This window comes from Manis javanica, chromosome 9 (genome assembly GCF_040802235.1).
Source record: "Manis javanica isolate MJ-LG chromosome 9, MJ_LKY, whole genome shotgun sequence".
In the NCBI taxonomy this organism is placed as follows: domain Eukaryota; kingdom Metazoa; phylum Chordata; class Mammalia; order Pholidota; family Manidae; genus Manis; species Manis javanica.
In genome coordinates this window covers 101,008,269-101,033,580 of record NC_133164.1, presented here as the reverse complement: position 1 = coordinate 101,033,580, position 25,312 = coordinate 101,008,269, and the positions used below count along the sequence as shown (strand labels likewise).

The window sequence follows — 25,312 nt, the reverse complement described above, 5'->3', positions numbered from 1 at the left end:
CTTGCCCGAGGAGATGGGTCCAGGAAAAAGTTGCTCATGTTTATATTCAGAAGATTTTTGCCTATGTTGTCTTCTAAGAGTTTTATGGTTTCATGACTTACATTCAGGTCGTTGATCTATTTTGAGTTAAGTTTTTTGCATGGGGTTAGACAGTAATGCAGTTTCATTCTCTTACATGTAGCTGTCCAGTTTTGCCAACACCAGCTGTTCAAGAGGCTGTCATTTCCCAATTGTGTATCCATGGCTCCTTTATCATATATTAACTGACCATATATGCTTGGGTTAATATCTGGACTCTATTTTGTTCCATTGGTCTATGAGTCTGTTCTTGCGCCAGTACCAAATTGTCTTGATTACTGTGGCTTTGTAGTAGAGCTTGAAGTTGGGAGGTGAGATTCCCCCTGCTTTGTTCTTCTTTCTGAAGATTTCCTCGGCTATTAAGGGTCTATTGTGGTTCCATATGAATTTTAGAACTATTTGTTCCAGTTCATTGAAGAATGCCATTGGTATTTTGATAGGGATTGCATTGAATCTGTAGATTGCTTTAGGCAGGATGGCCATTTTAACAATATTACTTCTTCCTAGCCAAGAGCATGGGATGAATTTCCATTTATTAGTATCCTCTTTAATTTCTCTTAAGAATGTCTTATAGTTTTCAGGGTATAGGTCTTTCACTTCCTTTGTTAGGTTTATTTCTAGGCATTTTATTCTTTTTGATGCAATTGGGAATGGAATTGTGTTCCTGATTTCTCTTTCTGCTAGTTCATCATTAGTGTATAGGAATGCAACAGATTTCTGTGTATTAATTTTGTATCTGCAACTTTGCTGAATTCAGATATTAGTTCTAGTAGTTTTGGAGTGGAGTCTTCAGGTTTTCTATGTACAACATCATGTCAGCTGCAAACAGGGAAAGTTTAACTTCCTTACCAATGTGGATGCCTTTTATTTCTTTGTGTTGTCTGATTGCTGTGGCAAGGACCTCCAGAACCATGCTGAATAAAAGTGGAGAGTGAGCATCCTTGTCTTGTTACCGATCTTAGGTGAAAAGCTTTCAGCTTCTCTCTGTAAAGTATGATGTTGGCTGTGTGTTTATCATATATGGTCTTTATTATGATGAGATACTTGCCCTCTGTACCCATTTATTTTTGGTATCATTAATCTACAATTACATGAGGAACATTATGTTTACTAGGCATCCCCCTTCACCAAGTTCCCCAACAAACCCCATTACAGTCACTGTCCATCAGCATAGTAAGATGTTATAGAGTCACTACTTGTCTCCTCTATGTTGCACAGCCCTCCATGAACCTCCCCTCACATTATAGATGCTAATCGTAATGCCCCCTTTTTTCCCCCCAGCTGTTACCCGTCCCTTCCCACCCATCCTCCCCAGTCCCTTTCCCTTTGGTAACTGTTAGTCCCTTCTTGGGTTTTGTGATTCTGCTGCTGCTTTGTTCCTTTGTTCTTATACTCCACATATACAAAGTTTTTTCTTTTTTCTTATACTCCACATATAGGTGAAATCATTTGGTACTTGTCTTTCTCCGCCTGGCTTATTTCACTGAGCATAATACCCTCTAGCTCCACCCATGTTGTTACAAATGGTAGGATTTGTTTTCTTCTTATGGCTGAATAATAATCCATTGTGTATATGTACCACATCTTCTTTATCCATTCATCTACTGATGGACACTTAGGTTGCTTTCATTTCCTGGCTATTGTAAATAGTGCTGTGATAAACATAGGGGTGCATCTGTCTTTTTCAAACTGGGCTCCTGCATTCTTAGGGTAAATTCCTAGAAGTGGAATTCCTGGGTCAAATGGTATTTCTATTTTGAGGTTTTTGAGGAACCTCCATACTGCTTTCCACAATGGTTGAACAAATTTACATTCCCACCAGCAGTATAGGACGGTTCCCCTTTCTTCACATACTCGCCAACATTTGTTGTTGTTTGTCTTTTGGATAGTGGCGATCCTTACTGGTGTGAGGTGATATCTCATTGTGGTTTTAATTTGCATTTCTCTGATGACTAGCGACATAGAGCATCTTTTCATGTGCCTGTTGGCCATCTGAATTTCTTCTTTGGAGAACTGTCTGTTCAGCTCCTCTGCCCATTTTTTATTGGATTATTTGCTTTTGTTTGTTGAGGTACGTGAGCTCTTTATATATTTTGGATGTCAATCCTTTATCGGATCTGTCATTTATGAATATATTCTCCCATACTGTAGGATACCTTTTTGTTCTATTGATGGTATCCTTTGCTGTACAGAACTTTTCAGCTTGATATAGTCTCACTTGTTCAATATTGCTTTTGTTTCCCTTTCCCAGGGAGATATGTTCATGAAGAAGTCACTCATGTTTGTGTCCAAGAGAATTTTGCCTATGTTTTTTTCTAAGAGTTTTATGGTTTTATGACTTACATTCAGGTCTTTGATCCATTTCGAATTTACTTTTGTCTGTGGGGTTAGACAATGATCCAGTTTCATTCTCTTACATGTAGCTGTCCAGTTTTGCTAACACCATCTGTTGAAGAGGCTGTCATTTCCCCATGATATGTCCATGGCTCCTCTATCATATATTAATTGACCATATATGTTTGGGTTAATGTCTGGAGTGTCAGTTCTGTTCCACTGTTCTGTGGCTCTGTTCTTGTGCCAGTACCAAATTGTTTTGATTACTATGGCTTTGTAGTAGAGCTTGAAGTTGGGAAGCGAGATCCCCCCCACTTTATTCTTCTTTCTCAGGATTGCTTTGGCTATTCGGGGTCTTTGGTGTTTCCATATGAATTTCTGAACTATTTGTTCTAGTTCATTGAAGAATACTGTTGGTAATTTGATAGGGATTGCATTGAATCTGTAGATTGCTTTGGGCAGGATGGCCATTTTGACAATATTCTTCCTAGCCAAGAGCATGGGATGAGTTTCCATTTGTTAGTGTCCTCTTTAATTTCTCTTAAGAGTGTCTTGTAGTTTTCAGGGCATAGGTCTTTCACTTCTTTGGTTAGGTTTATTCCTAGGTATTTTATTCTCTTTGATGCAATTGTGAATGGAATTGTTTTCCTGATTTCTGTTTCTATTAGTTCATTGTTAATGTATAGGAAAGCCACATATTTCTGCGTAATAATTTTGTATCCTGCAACTTTGCTGAATTCCGATACTAGTTCTAGTAGTTTTGGAGTGGAGTCTTTAGGGTTTTTTATGTACAGTGTCATATCATCTGCAAATAGTGACAGTTTGACTTCTTCTTTACCAAACTGGATTCCTTGTATTTCTTTGTTTTGTCTATTTGCCTTGGCTAGGACCTCCAGTACTATTTTGAATAACAGTGGGGAGAGTGGGCATCCCTGTCTTGTTCCTGATCTTAGAGGAAAAGCTTTCAGCTTCACGCTGTTCAGTATGATGTTGGCTATGGGTTTTTTACATATGGCCTTTATTATGTTGAGGTACTTGCCCTCTATACCCATTTTGTTGAGAGTTTTTATCATGAATGTATGTTGAATTTTGTCAAATGCTTTTTTAGCATCTGTGGAGATGATCATTTGATTTTGTCCTTTTTGTTGATGTGGTGCATGATGTTGATGGATTTTCGAATGTTGTACCATCCTTGCATCCCTGAGATGTACCCCATTTTATCATGGTATATGATCTTCTTGATGTATTTTTGAATTCAGTTTGCTAATATTTTGTTGAGTATTTTTGCATCTATGTTCATCAGCGATATTGGTCCATAATTTTCTTTTTTTTGTGGTGTCTTTGCCTGGTGTTTCTACTAGAGTAATGCTGGCCTCCTAGAATGAGTTTAAAAGTATTCCCTCCTCTTTTACTTTTTGGAAAAGTTTAAGGAGAATGGGTATTAGGTCTTTACTAAATGTTTGATAAAATTCAGCAGTGAAGTCATCTGGTCCAGGGGTTTTGTTCTTACATAGTTTTGATTACCAATTCAATTTTATTGCTGATAATTGGTGTGTTCAGATTTTCTGTTTCTTTCTGGGTCAGCCTTGGAAGATTGTATTTTGTTTTTTTTTTGAGAGGGCATCTCTCATATTTATTGATCAAATGGTTGTTAACAACAATAAAATTTTAAATAGCGGGGTCAATGTTCAATGCACAATCATTAATCCATCTCAAGCCTAATTCTCGTCAGTCTCCAATCTTCTGAAGCATAATGAACAAGTTCTTACATGGTGAACAAATTCTAACATAGTGAATAAGTTGTTACATGGTGAACAGTACAAGGACAGTCATCACAGAAACTTTCGGTTTTGATCATCCATTATGACTTATAAACAATCAGGTCAAATATGAATATTCATTTGATTTTTATATTTGATTTATATGTGGATCCCACATTTCTCCCTTTATTATTATTATTATTTTTATTTTTAATAAAATGCTGAAGTGGTAGGTAGATGCAAGATAAAGGTAGAAAACATAGTTTAGTGTCATAAGAGAGCAATTGTAGATCATCAGGTGTGTGCCTGTAAACTATGTGTTAATCCAAGCTAGACAAGGGCCTTAAGACATCCACGGATGCAGATTTCTCTCAAAAGTGGGGGTGAGGTTCTAAGCCTCACTACTGTTGATCCCCAATTTCTCACCTGATGGCTCCCCTGCGACTGTGCCTGTCTTAGATTGTTCCTCCCTTGAGGAATCTCACCCGTCTCTGGCTAACCAGTCATCTTCCGGGGCCATACAGGGAGATGTAAAGTTGGTAAGTGAGAGAGAAGCCATATTGTTTGCAAAGGTTAGCTTTTTACTTCTTTGCAGATTTATGCCCTGTGGCTTCTATGCCCAGCATTTGTCTTCAGGTATCTTTACCACTTGGAGGAATTATGATACTCGGTAAATTCGGTATGAGGCACGAATTCTATTTAAGGGTTGTAATTAGGAAGGAAGACGAAAAGCTATAGAGGTAGCATATGGAAGAAAACATGGGAGGATTGATTATTTCTTTGACATATCTTCTTGTAGAGTACCTTAAGCATGTATAGGTTTTAAGCTACTAACTAAATTGCGCACACATATTAACATAATAGGAATATGGTGACATAAACAAAGCAGATCTATAATTACCAGCGATCTCCAGTGAAGCCAAGAAAACCAGTTAGGCACCCTAGGCATTTGTGAGAATTTGTCTATGATATGATGGATATTGTCCAACTGTACTTGAACAGTCTGAGAGAAATCAGACAAATTTAAGCAACCCATTTCTGGGATCTGTTCACATCCCGTATGTTCTTTTAACCATAGATAGTCTATAGTCGTAAGATTTTGGAGCGCTACAACTTGCACCCCTCCCAACTCCTGGTTGAGTTCCAACAGTCCAGATCCGGTCAAATTCGTTGTCTCACTGTATGCACATGCCAGCCTAGACATCTCCCTCCTCATTCCAGTGGCAAGTCCAGGAAACGGTGGGATGGACGCAGCCACAACCGCAGCATCACCCGGATCCCTGTGGAGGCTTTTTGATGATCATCCCCTAGCACGCATCCTCCAGAGAGTGCTGATGCCAGAAGCTCCTCCTCATATCATATCTTAAGTTCATTTTCTGGGTATCCAAGCTAGGCCTTGATCTTCTGCATAAAAACAAACAGACCCTTTGCCCACACTTTGACATGCCCTCTATACCACTGTGTAGAACTCATTGGAGGTCAGCACACAGGAACTGCTTTTTTTAATTTATTTTAATTTATTTTTATTTGTATTAAGAGAAAGGAATATTATCAGAAAAGAGTACCTCCATAGCTGATCATCTGACACCCTTTAAGTAATCAAAATTAAGAATATTTAAAGCATGTGTTACTCTTTGATTTACCTATAGTTTTATCCTATCAAGGGGTAATCCCCCTTTTCTTTCTTTCTTTCTTTTTTTCCTTTTTTCTTTTTTAATCTTTACTCTACAATTATATGAAGAATACTATGTTTACTATGCTCTCCCGTATACCAAGTCCCCCCTAAAAACCACATTACAGTCACTGTCTATCAGCATAGCAAAATGTTGTAGAGTCACTACTTGTCCTCTCTGTGTTGTACAGCCCTCCTCCCCTTTCTCCCTCCCCCCCCCATGCATGCTAATCTTATACCCCCTTTCTTCTCCCCCCCCTTATTCTTCCCTGCCCACCCATCCTCCCCAGTTCCTTTCCCTTTGGTACCTGTTAGTCCAATTTTGGATTCTGTAATTCTGCTGCTGTTTTGTTCCTTCAGTTTTCCTTTGTTCTTATACTCCTCAGATGAGTGAAATCATTTCGTATTTCTCTTTCTCCACTTGGCTTATTTCACTGAGCATAATACTCTCCAGCTCCATCCATGTTGCTGCAAATGGTTGGATTTTTCCACTTCTTATGGCTGAGTAGTATTCCATTGGGTATATGTACCACATCTTCTTTATCCATTCATCTACCGATGGACATTTAGGTTGCTTCCAATTCTTGGCTATTGTAAATAGTGCTGCGATAAACATAGGAGTGCATCTGTCTTTCTCAAACTTGATTGCTGCGTTCTTAGGGTAAATTCCTAGGAGTGGAATTCCTGGGTCAAATGGTAGGTCTGTTTTGAGCATTTTGATGCACCTCCATACTGCTTTCCACAATGGTTGAACTAATTTACATTCCCACCAGCAGTGTAGGAGGGTTCCCCTTTCTCCACAGCCTCGCCAACATTTGTTGTTGTTTGTCTTTTGGATGGCAGCTATCCTTACTGGTGTGAGGTGATACCTCATTGTAGTTTTAATTTGCATTTCTCTGATAATTAGCGATGTGGAGGATCTTTTCATGTGTCTCTTGGCCATCTGTACTTCTTTTTTGGAGAACTGTCTCTTCAGTTCCTCTGCCCATTTTTTAATTGGGTTATTTGTTTTTTGTTTGTTGAGGCGTGTGAGCTCTTTATATATTCTGGATGTCAAGCCTTTATCGGATCTGTCATTTTCAAATATATTCTCCCATACTGTAGGGTTCCTTTTTGTTCTATTGATGGTGTCTTTCGCTGTACAGAAGCTTTTCAGCTTAATGTAGTCCCACTTGCTCATTTTTGCTGTTGTTTTCCTTGCCCGGGGAGATATGTTCAAGAAGAGATCACTCATGTTTATGTCTAAGAGGTTTTTGCCTATGTTTTTTTCCACGAGTTTAATGGTTTCATGACTTACATCCAGATCTTTGATCCATTTTGAATTTACTTTTGTATATGGGGTTAGACAATGGTCCAGTTTCATTCTCCTACATGTAGCTGTCCAGTTTTGCCAGCACCATCTGTTGAAGAGACTGTCATTTTGCCATTGTATGTCCATGGCTCCTTTATCAAATATTAATTGACCATATATGTTTGGGTTAATTTCTGGGGTCTCTAATCTGTTCCACTGGTCTGTGGCTCTGTTCTTGTGCCAGTACCAAATTGTCTTGATTACTATGGCTTTGTAGTAGAGCTTGAAGTTGGGGAGTGAGATCCCCCCTACTTTATTCCTCTTTTTCAGGATTGTTTTAGCTATTTGGCGTCTTTGGTGTTTCCATATGAATTTTTGAATTATTTGTTCCAATTCATTGAAGAATGTTGCTGGTAATTTGAGAGGGATTGCATCAAATCTGTATATTGCTTTGGGCAGGATGGGCATTTTGACGATATTAATTCTTCCTAGCCATGAGCATGGGATGAGTTTCCATTTATTAGTGTCCCCTTTAATTTCTCTTAAGAGTGACTTGTAGTTTTCAGAGTATAAGTCTTTCACTTCTTTGGTTAGGTTTATTCCTAGGTATTTTATTCTTTTTGATGCAATGGTGAATGGAATTGTTTTCCTGATTTCTCTTTCTATTGATTCGTTGTTAGTGTATAGGAAAGCTACAGATTTCTGTGTGTTAATTTTGTATCCTGCAACTTTGCTGTTTTCCGATATAAGTTCTAGTAGTTTTGGAGTGGAGTCTTTAGGGTTTTTTATGTACAGTATCATATCATCTGCAAATAGTGACAGTTTAACTTCTTCTTTACCAATCTGGATTCCTTGTATTTCTTTGTTTTGTCTGATTGCCGTGGCTAGGACCTCCAGTACTATGTTAAATAACAGTGGGGAGAGTGGGCATCCCTGTCTGGTTCCCGATCTCAGAGGAAATGCTTTCAGCTTCTCGCTGTTCAGTATAATGCTGGCTGTGGGTTTATCATATATGGCCTTTATTATGTTGAGGTACTTGCCCTCTATTCCCTTTTGCTGAGAGTTTTTATCATGAATGGATGTTGAATTTTGTCAAATGCTTTTTCAGTGTCCATGGAGATGATCATGTGGTTTTTGTCTTTCTTTTTGTTGATGTGGTGGATGGTGTTGATGGATTTTCGAATGTTTTACCATCCTTGCATCCCTGGGATGAATCCCACTTGGTCATGGTGTACGATCCTTTTGATATACTGTTGAATTCTGTTTGCTAATATTTTATTGAGAATTTTTGCATCTACATTCATCAGGGATATTGACCTGTAATTTTCTTTTTTGGTGAGTTCTTTGCATGGTTTTGGTATTAGGGTGATGTTGGCTTCATAGAATGAGTTTGGGAGTATTCCCTCTTCTTCTATTTTTTGGAACACTTTCAGGATAATGGGTATTATGTCTTCCTGTGTGTCTGATAAAATTCCGAGGTAAATCCGTCCGGCCCCGAGGTTTTGTTCTTGGGTAGTTTTTTGATTACCATTTCAATTTCTTTGCTCATAATTGGTTTGTTTAACTTTTGTGTTTCTTCCTTGGTCAATCTTGGGAGGTTTTATTTTTCTAGGAAGTTGTCCATTTCTGCTAAGGTTTCCATCTTGTTGGCATATAGGTTTTCATAGTAGTCTTTAATAATTCTTTGTATTTCTGTGGAGTCTGTCGTGATTATTCCGTTCTCATTTCTGATGCTGTTGATTTGTGTTGATTCTCTTTTTCTCTTAATAAGTTTGGCTAGACGCTTATCTATTTTGTTTATTTTCTCATAGAATCAGCTGTTGGTTTTGTTGATTTTTGCTATTGTTTTATTCTTCTCAATTTTGTTTATTTCTTCTCTGATCTTTATTATGTCCCTTTTTCTGCTGACTTTAGGCCTCATTTGTTCTTCTTTTTCCAGTTTCGATAATTGTGATGTTAGACTGTTCATTTGGAATTGTTCTTCCTTCTTCAAGTGTGCCTGGATCGCTATATACTTTCCGCTCAAGACTGCTTTCGCTGCATCCACAGAATTTGGGGCTTAGTGTTGTTGTTGTCATTTGTTTCTATATATTCCTTGATCTCTATTTTGATTTGTTCATTGATCCATCGATTATTTAGAAGCATGTTTTTAAGCCTCCATGTGTTTGTGCGCCTTTTTGTTTTCTTTGTAGAATTTATTTCTAGTTTTATACCTTTGTGGTTTGAAAAATTGGTTGTTAGAATTTCAATATTTTGGAATTTACTGAGGCTCTTTTTGTTGGCTAATATGTGGTGTATTTTGGAGAATGTTCCATGTGCACTTGAGAAGAATGTATATACTGTTGCTTTTGGATGTAGAGTTCTATAGATGTCTATTAGGTCCATCTGTTCTAGTTTGTTGTTCAGTGCCTGTGTGTTTTTACTTATTTTCTGCCCGGTGGATCTATCGTTTGGGGTGAGTGGTGTGTTGAAGTCTCCTACAATGAATGCATTGCAGTCTATTTCCCTCTTTAGTTCTGTTAGTATTTTTTCACAAATGCTGGTGCTCCTGTGTTGGGTACATATATATTTAGAATGGTTATATCCTCTTGTTGGACTGAGCCCTTTATCATTATGTAGTGTCCTTCTTTATCTTTTGTTACTTTCTTTGTTTTGAAGTCTATTTTGTCTGATATTAGTACTGCAACCCCTGCTTTCTTTTCACTGTTGCTTGCTTGAAATATGTTTTTCCATCCCTTGACTTTTAGTCTGTGCCTGTCTTTGGGCTTGAGGTGAGTTTCTTGTAAGTAGCATATAGATGGGTCTTGCTTTTTTATCCATTCTATTACTCTGTGTCTTTTGATTGGTGCATTAAGTCCATTTACATTTAGGGTGACTATTGAGAGATATGTACTTACTGCCATTGCAGGCTCTAGATTTGTGGTTACCAAATGTTCAAGGTTAGGTTCTTTAGTATCTTACTGCCTAACTTAGCTCGCTTACTGAACCGTTATATACACTGTGTGGAGATTCTTTTCTTCTCTCCCTTCTTATTCCTCCTCCTCCATTCTTCATATGTTGTGTGTTTTGTTCTGTGCTCTTTTTAGGAGTGCTCCCATCTAGAGCAGCCCCTGTAAGATGCCCTGTAGAGGTGGTTTGTGGGAAGCAAATTCCCTCAGCTTTTGCTTGTCTGGGAATTGTTTAATCCCGCCATCATATTTAAATGATAGTCGTGCTGGATACAGTATCTTTGGTTCAAGGCCCTTCTGTTTCATTCCATTAAATATATCATGCCATTCTCTTCTGGCCTGTAGGGTTTCTGTCAAGAAGTCTGATGTTAGCCTGATGGGTTTTCCTTTACAGGTGACCTTTTTCTCTCTAGCTGCCTTTAAAACTCTTTCCTTGTCGTTGATCCTTGCCATTTTAATTATTATGTGTCTTGGTATTGTCCTCCTTGTATCCTTTCTGTTGGGGGTTCTGTGTATTTCCATGGTCTGTTCGATTATTTCCTCCCCCAGTTTGGGGAAGTTTTCAGCAAATATTTCTTCAAAGAGTCTTTCTATCCCTTTTCCTCTTTCTTCTTCTTCTGGTACCCCTATAATATGAATATTATTCCTTTTAGATTGGTCACATAATTCTCTTAGTGTTGTTTCGTTCCTGGAGATCCTTTTATCTCTCTCTATGTCACCTTCTATACGTTCCTGTTCTCTGGTTTCTATTCCTTCAATGGCCTCTTGCATCTTATCTATTCTGCTTATAAATCCTTCCAGGGATTGTTTCACTTCTGTGATCTCCTTCCTGACATCTGTGATCTCCCTCCGCACTTCATCCCATTGCTCTTGCATTTTTCTCTGCATCTCTGTCAGCATGTTCATGATTTTTATTTTGAATTCTTTTTCAGTAAGACTGGTTAGGTCTGTCTCCTTCTCAGGTGTTGTCTCTGTGATCTTTGTCTGCCTGTAGTTTTGCCTTTTCATGGTGATAGAGATAGTTTGCATTGCTGGTACCAGCAACAGCTGGAAGAGCTTTCCTTCTTGTTGGTTTGTGGCCTTCCTCTCCTGGGAGAATAGCGACCTCTAGTGGCTTATGCTTGGTAGCTGTGTGCAGACAGGGCCTGGCTGGGGCTGCTCCTCCAAAATGGTGGAGCCCCGTTGGAGGGTGAGCGGCCGGGAGGCTCTTTATCTCCATAAGGGGCCTCTGTGCTCCCTGTTGCTCAGGGGGTTAGGGTTCCCAGAGATCCCCAGATTCCTTGCCTCTGGGCTAAGTGTCCTGTCCTGCCCCATTAAGACTTCCAAAAAGCACTCTCCAAACCAAAACAACAACAGCAACAACGAAAGAGAAAAAAGAAAGGGGGAAAACGCGCGATATTCTTTGTCCTCAGGCGCCGGTCTGAGGCACCCGCTCACCGGTCTTGCTGCCCTGTTTCCCTAGTATTGGGGTCCCTGTCCCTTTAAGGCTTCCAGAAAGCACTCGCCAAAAAAAAATGCACTCCCGTTTCTTTGTTCTCCGGCGTCAGCCTCAGGCACCCGCTCACTGGTCCTGCTACCCTTTTTCCCTAGTATCCACGACCCCACACATGCAGTGTATCTGCGCTCTGGTCTGGAATCCTGGGGCTGGGTGTTCAGCAGTCCTGGGCTCTCTTTCCCTCCCTGCCCACTCCTCTCCACCCTCCAGGGGCTTGGGGGAGGGATGCTCGCGTCCCGCCGGGCCGGGGCTTGTATCTTACCCCCTTCGCGAGGCGCTGGGTTCTCGCAGGTGTGGATGTGGTCTGGATGTTGTCCTGTGTCCTGTGGTCTCTATTTTAGGAACAGTTGTCTTTGTTATATTTTCATAGATATATGTGGTTTTGGGAGGAGATTGCCGCCACTCTACTCATGCCGCCATCCTGGCTCCCCCCCGGAAGGTTGTGTTTTTCTAGAAATTTGTCTGTTTCTTCTAGGTTATCATATTTGTTAGCATATAATTTTCATAGTATTCTCCCAAAAATTTTTTGTATTTCTGTGTTGTGTAATGATTTCTCCTTTTTCATTTCTGATTCTATTTATGTCTGTAGACTTATCTTTTTTTCTTAATAAGTCTGGCTAGGGGTTTATCTATTTTATTTTCTCGAAGAACCAGATCCTGTGTTCATTGATTCTTTCTATTGTTTTATTCTTCTCAATTTTATATCTCCTTTGATCTTTATTTTGTCCTTCCTACTGATTTGGGGTCTCATTTGTTCTTCTTTACTAGTTTTGTTAATTGTCACCTATACTGTTCACATGGGATTGTTCTTTCCTGAGGTAAGTTTGTATTGCAGTAATCTTTCTTCTTAGCATGGCCTTCTGTGCGTCCCAGAAATTCTGCGGTGTTGAATTATTATTGTCATTTGCATATATTGCTTGAACTCTGTTTTTATTTGGTCATTGATCCATTGGGTATTTAGAAGCATGTTGTTAAGCCTCCATGTGTTTGTTTTCTTTGCATAATTTATTTCTAGTTTCACACTTTTGTGGTTGAGAAGCTGGTTGGTATAATTTCAATTTTGTTGAATTTGCTGAGGCTCTTTTTGTGGCCTAGTATATGATCCATTCTTAAAAATGTTCCCTGTTCACTTAAGAAGAATGTATATCGTGTTACTTTTGCATGGAGAGTTCTGTAGATGTCTGTTAGGTCCATCCATTCTAATGTGTTGTTAATGCTTCTGTCTCCTTAATTATATGCTGTCCGGTTGCTGTGTTCTCTGGAGTGAGTGGAGTGTTGGAATCTCCTAGAATAAATGTGTTGCATTCTATTTCCCCTTTTAATTCTGTTAGTATTGGTTTCACATATGTAGGTCCTCCTGTGTTGGGTGCATAGATATTTATAATGGTTGTATCCTCTTGTTGGACCTACCCCTTTATCATTATGTCCTTTGTCTCTTGTTACTTTCTTTGTTATGAAGTCTATTTTGTCTGGTACAAGTACTGCAACACCTGCTTTTTTCTCCTTATTAGTTTCATAAAATATCTTTTTCCATCCCTTCAGATTCAGTCTGTATATCTTTGGGTTTAAAGTGAGTCTCTTGTAGGCAGCATATAGATGGATCTCATTTTTTTTATCCATTCGGTGTGACTGTATGTCTTTTGATTTGTGCTTTTAGACTATTTACATTTAGGGTGATTATCCATAGGTATGTACTTATTGCCATTGCAGGCTTTAAATTTGTGGTTGCCAAATGTTCAAGGTTATATTCCTTACTATGTAATATTCTAACTTAACTCACTTACTGTGCTATTGTAAATACAATGTAAAGGTTCTTTTTTTTTTTCTCCTCCATTCTTTATATATTAGGTATCGTATTCTGTACTTTTTGTCTATCCCTTGACTGACTTTGGGGGTAATTTGATTTTGCATCTGCTTAGTAATTAATTGTTCTCCTCTCTTTACTGTGGTTTTATTACTTCTGGTAACAGCTATTTAGCATTAGGCACACATCCATCTATAGCAGTTACTCCAGAATACACTGTAAAGATTGTTTGTGGGAGGTAAATTCTCAGCTTTTGCTTATCTGGAAATTGTTTATTCCCCCCTTGGAATATAAATGATAACCTTTCTGGGTAGAGTATTCTTGGTCCAAGGCCCTTCTGCTTCATTGCATTAAATACATCATGCCACACTCTTCTTGCTTGTAAGATTTCTGCTGAGAAGTCTGTTTATAGCCTGATGAGTTTTCCTTCGTAGGTGATCTTATTTCTCTCTCTGGCTGCTTTTAATAGTCTGTCCTTATCCTTGGTCTTTGCCATTTTAATTATTATATGTCTTTGTGTTGTCCTCTTTGGGTCCCTCGTGTTGGGAGATCTGTGTACCTCCTTGGCCTGAGAGACTATCTCCTTCCCCAGGTTGGGGAAGTTTTCAGCAATTACCTCCTCAAAGACACTTTCTATCCCTTTCTCTCTTCTTGTTCTCGTACCCCTATAATGTGAATATTGTTCCATTTGGATTAGTCACACAGTTCTCTTAATTTTTTTTCCTTTCTAGAGATCCTTTTTTCTGTCTGTACCTTCAGCTTCTTTGTATTCCTCTTCTCTAATTTCTTTCATTTAGCATCTCCTCCACCATATCTAATCTGCATTTAAAACCCTCCATTGTATTCTGTACTTATTGGATCTCCATCCTGAATTTGTTCCCAAGTTCTTGGATACTTTCCTGTACCTCCATGAGCATGTTTATGATTTTTATTTTGAAATCTCTTTCAGAAAGATTGATGAGTTAGTTTCACTTGACCCTTTTTCTGGTGTTTGTGGGATTTTGGTTTGAGTCATGTTCCTTTGTCATTTAATGTTTTTATGTGGTGCCCAGAATCTCTAGTCTCTGGAGCTGATCAGCTCCTGGAGTAATGTTGTGGGTCACAGGGAAGCATCGCTTGTGCCTGGTGGGTGTAAACAGCTCCTTCCTGCTTCACAGCTGCAGTGTCTGTCTCCACTGGCAGAACCAGTGGGCCAAACACACAGGTTTATGCCTCTATGCTTTGCATTTGTAGCTACCATAGGCGAGGCTTTCTTCTGGCTGGCCTGACGCATGGGCAGGAGCTGCCAGTTTGTGAGCCATGTTTTGGCTGCCCGGAGGAAGGAGCAGCAGGGTGCATATCACAGTGGGGGGTCTTGCACTGTGTAGCCAGCCAGTGGGATGGAGTGCCTGAAGCTCTTGACAGTTACCAACCTGCTGGGCAGTGTGAGCCTGGAAAATTTTGTCTATCTGTCCTTTCTCCTGAGCAGTAAGGTCCATTCAATCCTTGCCCCTTTTGCAGCCGTGTCACTGTTAGGAAGTCTCTCAGACTACTTACCTTTCTTTTGTCCCAGAGCAGCCATATATGGATCCCTGATTTCCACAAGTGGCTGGAATCTCAGTCTGTCCAGGTATTCCAGTTGACTTAGCTTTCAAACTCCACTAATCACCAAAGCACCATGCTGTGTAGGTTTGTCCTCCCAGAGCAGATCCCCAGGGCTAGGTGTTCAGCAGTCCCAGGCCTCTACTCTCTACCTGCTCCATTTCTCTTCCTCCTGCCAGTGAGTTGGGGTGGGGAAGGGCCTTGGTACATTATCCTATTCCATGTGGCCTGCCCTTTCTTCAGGTGTATGCAGTCTGGTGCAGCATTCTTTCTTGTTGCTCTTTCAGGATTACTTCTATTAATTGTATTTTTGTATTATATGTGGTTTTGGAAGGAGGTCTCTGTCTTACCTCTCATGCCGCCCTCTTTAATACCCATTCGGGGTTTTTTGTGGTTCCATGTGTAGTGTAGAATTATTTGCTCTAGTTTGTTAAAAAATGCTGTTGGTATTTCAATAGGGATTGCATTGAATCTGTAACTTGCTTTGGGCATAATGGCCATTTTGATAATATTAATTCTTCCTATCCATGATCATGGCATAGATTTACATTTATTTGTGTTTTCTTTAATGAGTGTCTTACAGTTTTCAGAGTACAGGTCTTTCACCTCCTTGGTTAGGTTTATTCCTAGGTATTTTATTCTTTCAGATGCAGTTGTAAATGGAATTGTTTTCCTGATAACTCTGGCTGGTAGTTTGTTGTTAGTATATAAGAATGCAGCAGATTTTTGTGTTTTAATTTTGTATCCTGTAGCTTTGCTGAACCCAGTTATTAGTTCTAACAGTTTTTTGGTGGAGTTTAGGGTTTTCTGTGTATAATATAATACCTGCACATAGACAGGATAACCTTTTTCTTACCAATGTGAGTGCCTTTTCTCTCTTTGTTTTGGCTATTTTTAAACTGTGCTTAGTGGCCCTTTTATCTTTAATATTTTTTGCAGGGGCAAAAGGATTAGTAGTTTCCTTTTCATTTTGCTTCTAAGATTGTATTTTACAGCCCATAGGAAAGAGGGGAAATTGAATTTAGTGATGTTATTTTGCTTAGAAATTCTTGAAGAGCAACTAGTTTCTGTGCAAAAATGCAGATCCAAGTGGTAGGGTAAAGTTGTGTTGCACAGCTGGTAAGTTCAGAACTGGAATTCTTGCCCAGGTTTTTCTGACTTTGGAGCTCCAACTCTTAAAATTAATTTCCATATCACATTGTACTTTATGTCAGAATTACAGAAAATGATATAAGTGAAGTACCCTTTTTTTCAAATCACACTTTAAAAAAATGTAGATATCCATGCACCACTGTAAGATTAAAAAGTAACTAATGAAAAGATTAAAACTGTCAACATTCCAGTCTGTGGTGGTAATTGTTATTGATCTATGAAAAACATTAAAGTCATACTTTATATGTACATACAGAATGACTTGTATGTACATATGATTTTCACTCAGAGTGAGAAATATCCTAGGTCTTCAAAGGTATTTGTACAGCATTTCTGTTTAAGTTTTAAGAGTTTTACTGTAGAGAGGAATGAGGTGATGTAGAGTGAATGCAGCTTTCAGTTTTCTCTCTATAAAGTTGTGCTTTCCTGAGTTCTAACTCCTTAAATCTTTTTGACTTATTTTGAAATAATTTTAAACTTATAAAGAAGTTGCAGCACAAAGAACTTCCTGTGTAACTTTGAGCCAATTGCATCGTTAACATCCTGCTGAATTTTTATCACATTCCCTCTTATATACTCATTTTTGCTGTGTGCATGTGTGTAGAGAGAAAAATAATGAGTATTACTATTTTCAGAATTCATTTGAACCATTTGTGAATAAGTTGTTTATGTCATGCCCCTTTCCATTATATGGGTGTATTACTAATCATTGAAATATTTGTTCTATTATTGTCTATATTATTTGCTTCTACTTTTTCTATTTTAAGTTGCCTTATAATATGAATGATTTTGAAGCTGTTTTTCTTTGTGTACATCTATGGACTTTTTCAAGTTCTTAGAAAGTGAAATGCTGAATCAAAGAGAATGTACAATTTTAAGGCTTTTACTATTTATTATTAAGGTGCCTTCCAGAAGGAGTAAATCTTTTAGTCTCCCAGTAAGTTATTTCACCTTTCTGCCAGTAGTGTATTAGAAGCCCACTTCTCAGTCTTTTGATCAGCCTTATCATAATAAATCTTATTTTTAAAATGCCTTTACTAATTTCCTCATTGAATTGCCTCTTAATATTCCTTTATTTTCATATTTCCTTGTGGTGGTCATCTTTTTCTTTGATGTATAAGGGGTCATTCTGTATTATATTCACAGTTCATTTGAACCATTTGAGAATAAGTTGCTTATATCATGGGAATAGGTGCTCTCAATAAGGTAGGATCACTCTGCCCTACCACCTGACTGTTAATAGTCTCACAACATTTATTAATAATCTCTCCCATGGATTTAAGTTACTGCTTCTATAGTTTAACACATACTTACTACACTAGTGTTAATTTCTGAACTGCTATTTGCTTCATTGATCAAAGTATTGGTTGGCACAAAACTATTTTGATTGTTGGGTTCTGTTATGATCTCCTAGACCATATGTTTCAGAATTTCTTTACTATTATCACAGAACAATATTATTCTGACATACTCACTTTAATAAAAGTGGTCTCAAATTACACAAAGTGATCCTGTTTGGATTTTAATTGGAATTGTTACATATTCAGGATAATTGGGGAAAAGAAACCTATTTAAAATATTACATCTTCTAAGGAAGGACTTTTCTTTATTCATTTTTATCATTTTGTTGAGGTATAAGGACTGCCCATATGTAAAGTATTCGATTTGATACATTTTGACCTATATATGCACCTGTGAAATCATTGTAACAATCAAAGTAATGAATGTATCCAGCAGCACCCATACAAGTTTTCTCATCTTTCTGATGTCATCTTCTCACTGTGTACCCTGATGCAAACACTGCTGTGCTGTTTCTATAGATTAGTTTAAAATTTCCTAGAATTTTATGTGAATAGAATCATAAAGTATGTGCTTCTTTGTCTAGCTTATTTTATTTACTATGCTATTTTAAGATTCATACATGTTTTTGCATATACCAATAGTTTGTTCATTTTTATTGTTGAGTGACATTCCATTGTATAGATATACCACAGTTTATCAATTCACTTATTGATAGATTGTTTCTAGTCTTGGGCAAATAAAGCTACTATGAACATTCATGTCCAAGTGTTTGTATGGACTGTTGTTTTTAATTTATCTTGGATAAATACCTAGGCGTGAATTCCTTGGTCACAATACTTGATATATGCATAACTTTAAAGAAATTACCAAACTTTTCCAAAGTGGTTATAAATATAAAAACATATTTTATATTTCTACTAGCAGTATATGAAAGATCCATTTCCTCCACATGTGACCAACATTTGGTATGGTTTTAATTTTAGATACTCTAGTGCTGTAATACCGTGGCACATCATTGTGGATTAATTTGTATTTCCCTTATGACTTATATTGAGCATCTCTTTGTGCGTTTATTTATTATATGCATATCTTTTTTGGAGAAGTGGCTGTATAAACTTTGGTCCATTTTTTAATAGGTAATTTGTTTTCATATTACTGAGTTTTGATAGTTCTTCATATATTCTTGATCCATGTCTGTTACCAGATACGTGATTTGCAAATGTTTTCTGCCATTTTATCTTTTCAATCTCTTAACAGTGTCAATGAGCAGTTCTTAATTTGGATGAAGGCCAATTTATCAAGGTTTACTTCGATGTATTGTGTTTTTGGTATCATATTAAGATACTTTCCCTAACCGAGGTCACAAAGATTTTCTCTATACTGTCTTTTATAAGAGTTTTATAATTTAATTTTACATTTAGGTCTGTTACCCTATCAAATTAATTTTTGTATATGGTGTGAGAATAAGGATCAGGGTTTTTTGTTTGTTTTGGGGTTTTTTTTTTGTATGGTCATGAGTGCTACCACCCTTGTTAAAAAGATTTTTCTCATTGAATTGCTTTTCACCTTTTTAAAGTCAGCTGGCCATATATGGATTTATATGTTCCATTCTGTATTTCTATCAATGCTGTGCTCTCTGGAAAACATGGTAATATAGGTTTTCCAACTTTTTGTTCTTATTCAAAATTATTTTGGGTATTATAGATCTGCATTTCATTGCAGATTTTGGAATTGGCTTGTCAGACATAAACCTGATTTGTATTGCATTCAATCTGTAGATTTGTTAAGGGTGGCTATAACAATATTGAGTCTAAATATATTCATTTAGTTAATTAGGTCTCAGTAATGTTTGGTAGTTCCCAGTATGTTGGTCTTATATTCCTTATGTCCAGTTCATCTCTTTTAAGTATTTCATATTTTTTACAGTATTTTACAATTTCTAGTGTTTGCTTATAAGTAGAAATACAGTTGATTTTTGTATATTGCTGTCACATCCTGAAATTTTACTAAACTCACTTTGTAGTTCTAGTACTTTTATTGTAGAAAACAAGATACTTTATATAGACAGTAATGTTGTTTATGAATAAAGATAGTTTTACTTCTTCCTTTCTGATCTGGATACCTTTTATTTCTTTGTCTTGCTGTTTTGAACTGACAAGTCTGTTAACATGATTTACATTGATTGGCTTTCAGATATTAAACTAACCTTTCATTCTGGGGATAAACCCACTTGGTCCTGATTTATAAGCATTTTTATTCATTGTTAGGCTTGTTTTGACAAATTCATAAGAGTTGGTCAGTTCTTTTCTTGTAATGTCCTTGTCTGGTTTTAGTGTCAGAGTAATGCTGGCCTTTTATATTGAGTTGGGAAGTACTGGTATTATGTCTCCTCCGTATTTGGTAGAATTCCCTAATGAAGATGATTGGGTCTGGAATTTCCTTTGTTGTGAAGTTTTTAACTACAAATTCATTTTCTTTAATAGGTAAAAGGCTCCTTAGGTTATCTATTTCTTTTTGAATGAACTTAAGTCTGACTAGAAGTTTTGTAGTTATATTTTAAAGTACCAGCTTTTTGGTTTCATTGATTTTTCTCTATTTTTCTATTTTATTTATTTCTGTTCTGTTACTCCCTTTTCCAGTTTACTTTCATTTTAATTTGCTTTTTTTTTTTTCTTTCATTTAGGTAAAAGCTGAAGTTATTGATTTGAGTCCTTTCCTAATATGGGAAGATTAGGGTTATAAATTTTCCTCTAATCTTGTATCTACCTTCCCCAAATACTGTATTTTCATTTGCATTCAATTCAGAATACTTTTTAATTTGTATTTTGTATTTTCTTTGCTGCATGGATTGTTTAGTTTCCAAATATTTGGGGATTTTCCAGATACTTTTCTGATGATGATTTCAAGTTTAATTTCATTTTGGTCAAAGAACATGCTCTGAGTTATTTTAAATTTATTGAGACTGTTTATATTCCTATTCCCCCCCCTCCCACCCCATGATTCTTTTTTCTTGATAAGCTTATTTTTTGCATAATAAATTTTGTTTATGCTTTTTTGTGTGTGTTTGTTGTTCATTACTGCCAGTTCCATCCAGCTAGGGGGCTCCAGGTGTCTTTTTTTGTTTAGCCATTGATTTTTTAGATGTTATTCAGTTGTTTAAGTCTTTAGTTGCCCATTAAAAAATCTAAAACCCAGGAGGAAGAGGATGTAATAGTAGTTATAAAGTGTTGATGTATTAAAATACAAAATAAAAGAGATAACATTACTTTTGCCTCCAAAGTAGTAAAATACTTTATTTCACCTTTGAACACAGCCATTAATTACATATCTGTACTTCTTACTTGATTTATAGGCTTTTTATGGAAATTCTCAATGACTGTTCTGATGTGGATGAGATCAAATTCCAAGAAGATGGTTCTTGGTGTCCAATGAGACCGAAGAAGGAAGCTATGAAAGTATCCAGCCAACCTTGTACAAAAATAGAAAGTATGTGAAAAATGGTAGCTGAGAGCAAAGCAATAGACTCATGCAACATTATCTTTGTCTCACTTAGGCCACCGCATTTAGAACTGTTTGCTACCTTTATCTTTTGATCTTCTGTTACATATGTAATTTCCCCCAAGTACTTTTTATTCTTAAGATATGTGATAAAGTTCATACCATCTTATAATCAGCCTTTTAATAGTATTTTTCATATGTAAATTGAATGAAACAATTACCTAAAATCATTTTAGAATATTGTGTTTGTTATAAAATGAAAAGTTGTAAAGGACATTTCTAAGGGGAGTTTTTTAGAATTGTTTTTTGAGTACCTGTTGGGATATCCCAAGTAGAAGTGTGGTTCCAGAAACTGCATCAGGGTCTGGGAGGTGGTCACAGTTTAGTTGCTAAAAAAGTAAACACATTGTTTCCATTTCTTTGTGGGAACGAATTTCAAGGTTGCCTTTGTTATACCTACGATGTATACTTAGCCTTCAATTCCCTTTACCTGTCCACAGGGTTGGGAAACTAAGTATACTTTGAGTAATTAAATCCCATGGGTAAATGTAAAGTTTCTGTTTATCTGACATAGGCCACTGGCTGGCATTTGAGTTTTCTGCTATGGTACCATTCCAACAATGCCATGAATAATAGGTGCTCAGAATAAGAAGAGAGGAAAAATACAGGGTTTGTCAGTATTGGTCATTCTCATGTGATTGTTACTGAACCACCTGTAGAATGAGTGGAATGGTCAAGGTTTTCCCCATCTTGAGAAAAACAGTGGAGTAGTTAGTTAGTTGCTGCTGCTTTTCCATTACCAAGGAGCAATCATTTTCTGCTCCGTAAATTACACTTCTGGGAAATGGTAAGAACATACAGTGTATGAGACTATCACAGTGGGCATAAAGGAGAACCTAAATGATTAGGAGATGACTGATGAGAAGACTTTAAATGTCTGAATAACTTAAGTGAGAAGTTTGGAGTTTCTTTCAGTTTATCAAGGTGAAAATATATATCACTTTCTGGCTTATGGTGAAGAGCCTATACTGTCTTTGATATGAGCACCATTGCTTTGGAAGAGTAGAAGTACCTAATTCTCACTTAACACTGCCACCTATCTGTGAGTATACACAGCCAGTGGGGCCACAGACTCTTGTCCATGGCAGGAGACCAGCTCCTAACTCCAGACATCTGACTAAAAAATGACTGCTTATCTTGGCAGACAGCATGAGCAGCAGGCCCTGTGCAGATACTTGGCAATATGGGGCAATGACTACTAAGAGCATGCCATTGGAAGGTTTTTGACCCTCTCTCAAGGCAAACAGCTCACCCTGTCTCCCCAGGTAAATAGTCATTTTACAGACAGATATCTGGAGTTAGTTGATATATGTCCATGGGATAGGGTATGTGTCTTTACTGGCTGTGTATTCTCCTGGACATGCTGCACAGTGAAGACATTTATGGCTATAGTTCATTTGTGGGACACCTTTGATTTTTTTTCCTCCTCTGTTCCCTACATGCAGGTTCAAGTGTCCTCAGTAAGCCTTGTTCAATGACTGTAGCCAGTGAGGCAAGCAAGAAGAAAGTGGATATTATTGACCTAACAATAGAAAGCTCTTCTGATGAAGAGGAAGACCCTCCTGCCAAAAGGAAATGCATCTTTATGTCAGAAACTCAAAGCAGCCCAACCAAAGGGTTTGTTAATTTATAGTTCACTATTGTTTATTACCCTTGGAACTAACTGTTCTTGGGCTAGGGTTGAGAGTTACATAACATTAGAAGGCTATTTTAATTTGTCTTTGTTTCATTGAAATATTTTCAAGTGAGCACGTTGTTAAGAGGAAAGCAAATTTTGATGAAGAAACTATACACACTTCAGGGAAGTAAAAGTTGGAATCTTCTCCTGTCTAAATATTTATTGCATATTTGATAATTTTTGTCTTTTTCTTGAACCTATTTCTAAGGAGTAAATTTGGCATCACCGACCAACATGAGAAAGCCTGGTGTAATAGAGTGGAATTAGGAAGCTGGCAAGTGTGAATTCCAATTTTGATGCCATTACTTATTCTGTGATCTTGGGTGAATTATTTGTTTGAGCCTCCTCCTTCTGTTCTGTAATGGTGTTAAATAATGCCTACCTCATAAGATTATTTTCAGGTTTCAGGAAGATAATATATAAGCTTAGTCTCAGTGTCAGGCACATGGTAGTTTCTCAGTAAAAATTGATGGCCTCCCCTTCTCACCCTCTATAGGGCAAAATATGGGCAAGTAAATGCATTATAGCATTGTGTTCTTTATGCTTCACCTGCCAGAGCCATTGCTCGCCTATTGTAAGTGACAGGTATATTTAACAGTAGGTACTTAGAAATTTGGGGACCTGTGAGAAAGTAGCAGAGGGTTCTGTTGACGTCCTTTGAACATGTTTTAAACTTGAGTGTGACATTCTTGTCTTTTTTGCTTCTCAGTACACTTATTTTTTCTAATGGCTTATTGGGACATAATTCCCATTTTAAGTATTCAGTTGTATTTAAGTATTAAGTAAAATCAGCACAATTCGGTGATTTTAGTAAATTCATAGAGCTGTATAATTACCTTCCCAATTCAGTTGTACAATATTTACAACACCCAATAAGCTTCCCTCATGTTTATTTGCAGATAATTGCCATTTGCACCCTACATCTAGGCAGCAGTTGATCTTCTTTTCAAATTTTGCTTATCATTTAAATTCTAGAAGTGCCAACCAAATTGTCTGAAAGGAGCAATAAATGATGGGCATGCCCCCCCCAAAAAAAACCATTTGAAGGCTTTTCTCATTTTCTGTTCCACTACAAAAACAAAAAAAACCCCCAAAAACCTCATTCTAATTAAATGGGTAAAAGAAAATATACACCCTTACTATGATGTGTATATCATATCTGGAAATGTAAGTATTTTAACAGTGAAAAAGACAACACAAAAGAGGGTTAATTCTCCTGGCTTAAAAAGTAACTATTAAAAAAGAACACTGCAAAAGTACACTGAGAGGATAATTCTATTTATGTAAAATGTCTAGAACTGTAGCATGGTGGATGAATGGGTCTAAGGACTGAAGCTGTTAAGTCAGGAAGCTATCTTGTTGTTTTTAAAAGGGAGTTACTGGTTTAACTGGATTAAGTTTATTTTCATTATATTATTTGGTAGCTCTAATTCCAGTGGAGGAAAGATACATGGAAGAACTTTCCATTGGAGCTTTCTGAACACTGAGAAAGTTGATGTTTTGTGCTAAAATCACATTTTCTGTGTTAAGGTAGAGTGGATACCACCAGTTGCGGTGTCATAATGGAGACTCATGCTATGGTTATATCAGCTCTGTAAACCCTTTCAACTCTTAGACTTTTTGTAGTCTGGTTTTTGGTCATTCTTTTCATAACCTCTGTTGGGCTCAGCATCTAGAATTTTTATGGTTTTCCTTTGCTGTGGAAAGCTATCATAGGACTCGTTGGTCAGGATAGTAAGTAAATGAGAGAATGAGAAACCAGGAAAACTTAAGTTATGTTCTAGAAATTATGTGAACAGTTATTTTTTAATAGGTATTATTTTATTAAAAATTATTCTTATGAACAGCTTTGCAAAACACCAAGAAGTAAAATACATTCTGCATAAAGGTTGACCACTATTAACATTTTAATGGTAATCCTAGCCTCTTTGCTTGCATACCTACTGTAGTCCTTAATGCACTCATATAGTACCTATCAGAAGAAACTGGCACCTTCATCTAAACTTTTAGACAACCTCTGATATTTTTCTACATTAAAAGAAAATTTTAAATGTTATGCTCCTATTTCCACTCCTGGAAATTGAGTGATTGCTTTGTCATATTAATAAGGAGATATTCTAAAGACAGGAAACAAAGAATAGAGATGAATACTTACTTCTGTGGATTAAGAATCATTAGAAATAGGTATAGCAAAATTCAATCTTTTTTTATATTTTCATGATCATAAAGTGAGAACACACTGAATTTCAGGTTTGCAGATAAATAATCAAGTTTTTGCAGTGTTAATCCATTTCAGACATCTGAATCTGGGCCAAGTATGAAGAATTCGGTGATCCCCAGTACATAGCCTAGAATACTAGTATTTGCTGTCTAGTAGCATTTGACAAGTTTACTTTTGTGCTATGGTATTAGGGGTAAAGGTATAAATATTTAAGTTATATATGTACACATGCATAATGTATATATATGCCTGTGTATTTGCCAGTCCTACAAGGAGAGAGTAACACATTTTAAAACTTATAAAAATTTGTTACTTTATAGTATTGCATTTCTATACCCTCAATTACATAAGACAATTTCTCCATGGTCCTGTTATTCCAGATACTAAAATACATCTGTTTTTCACATAGGCATCATTTGCCTTTGTGTTAGAATCATG

General features: G+C 37.0%; 1 protein-coding gene across 13 annotated transcripts in view; it reads left to right on the top strand.

Moving 5' to 3' along the window:
* PIAS2 (protein inhibitor of activated STAT 2) overlaps positions 1-25,312 on the top strand; it is a 135,524-nt gene that overhangs the window by 95,794 nt on the left and 14,418 nt on the right. For all 13 annotated transcript variants that reach the window (XM_073213006.1, XM_073212999.1, XM_073213000.1 and 10 more), the window contains 2 exons: positions 20,770-20,903; positions 22,421-22,592. In XM_073213006.1, the coding sequence (XP_073069107.1) occupies positions 20,770-20,903; positions 22,421-22,592 (306 nt within the window). The remainder of the gene's footprint in view (positions 1-20,769; positions 20,904-22,420; positions 22,593-25,312) is intronic.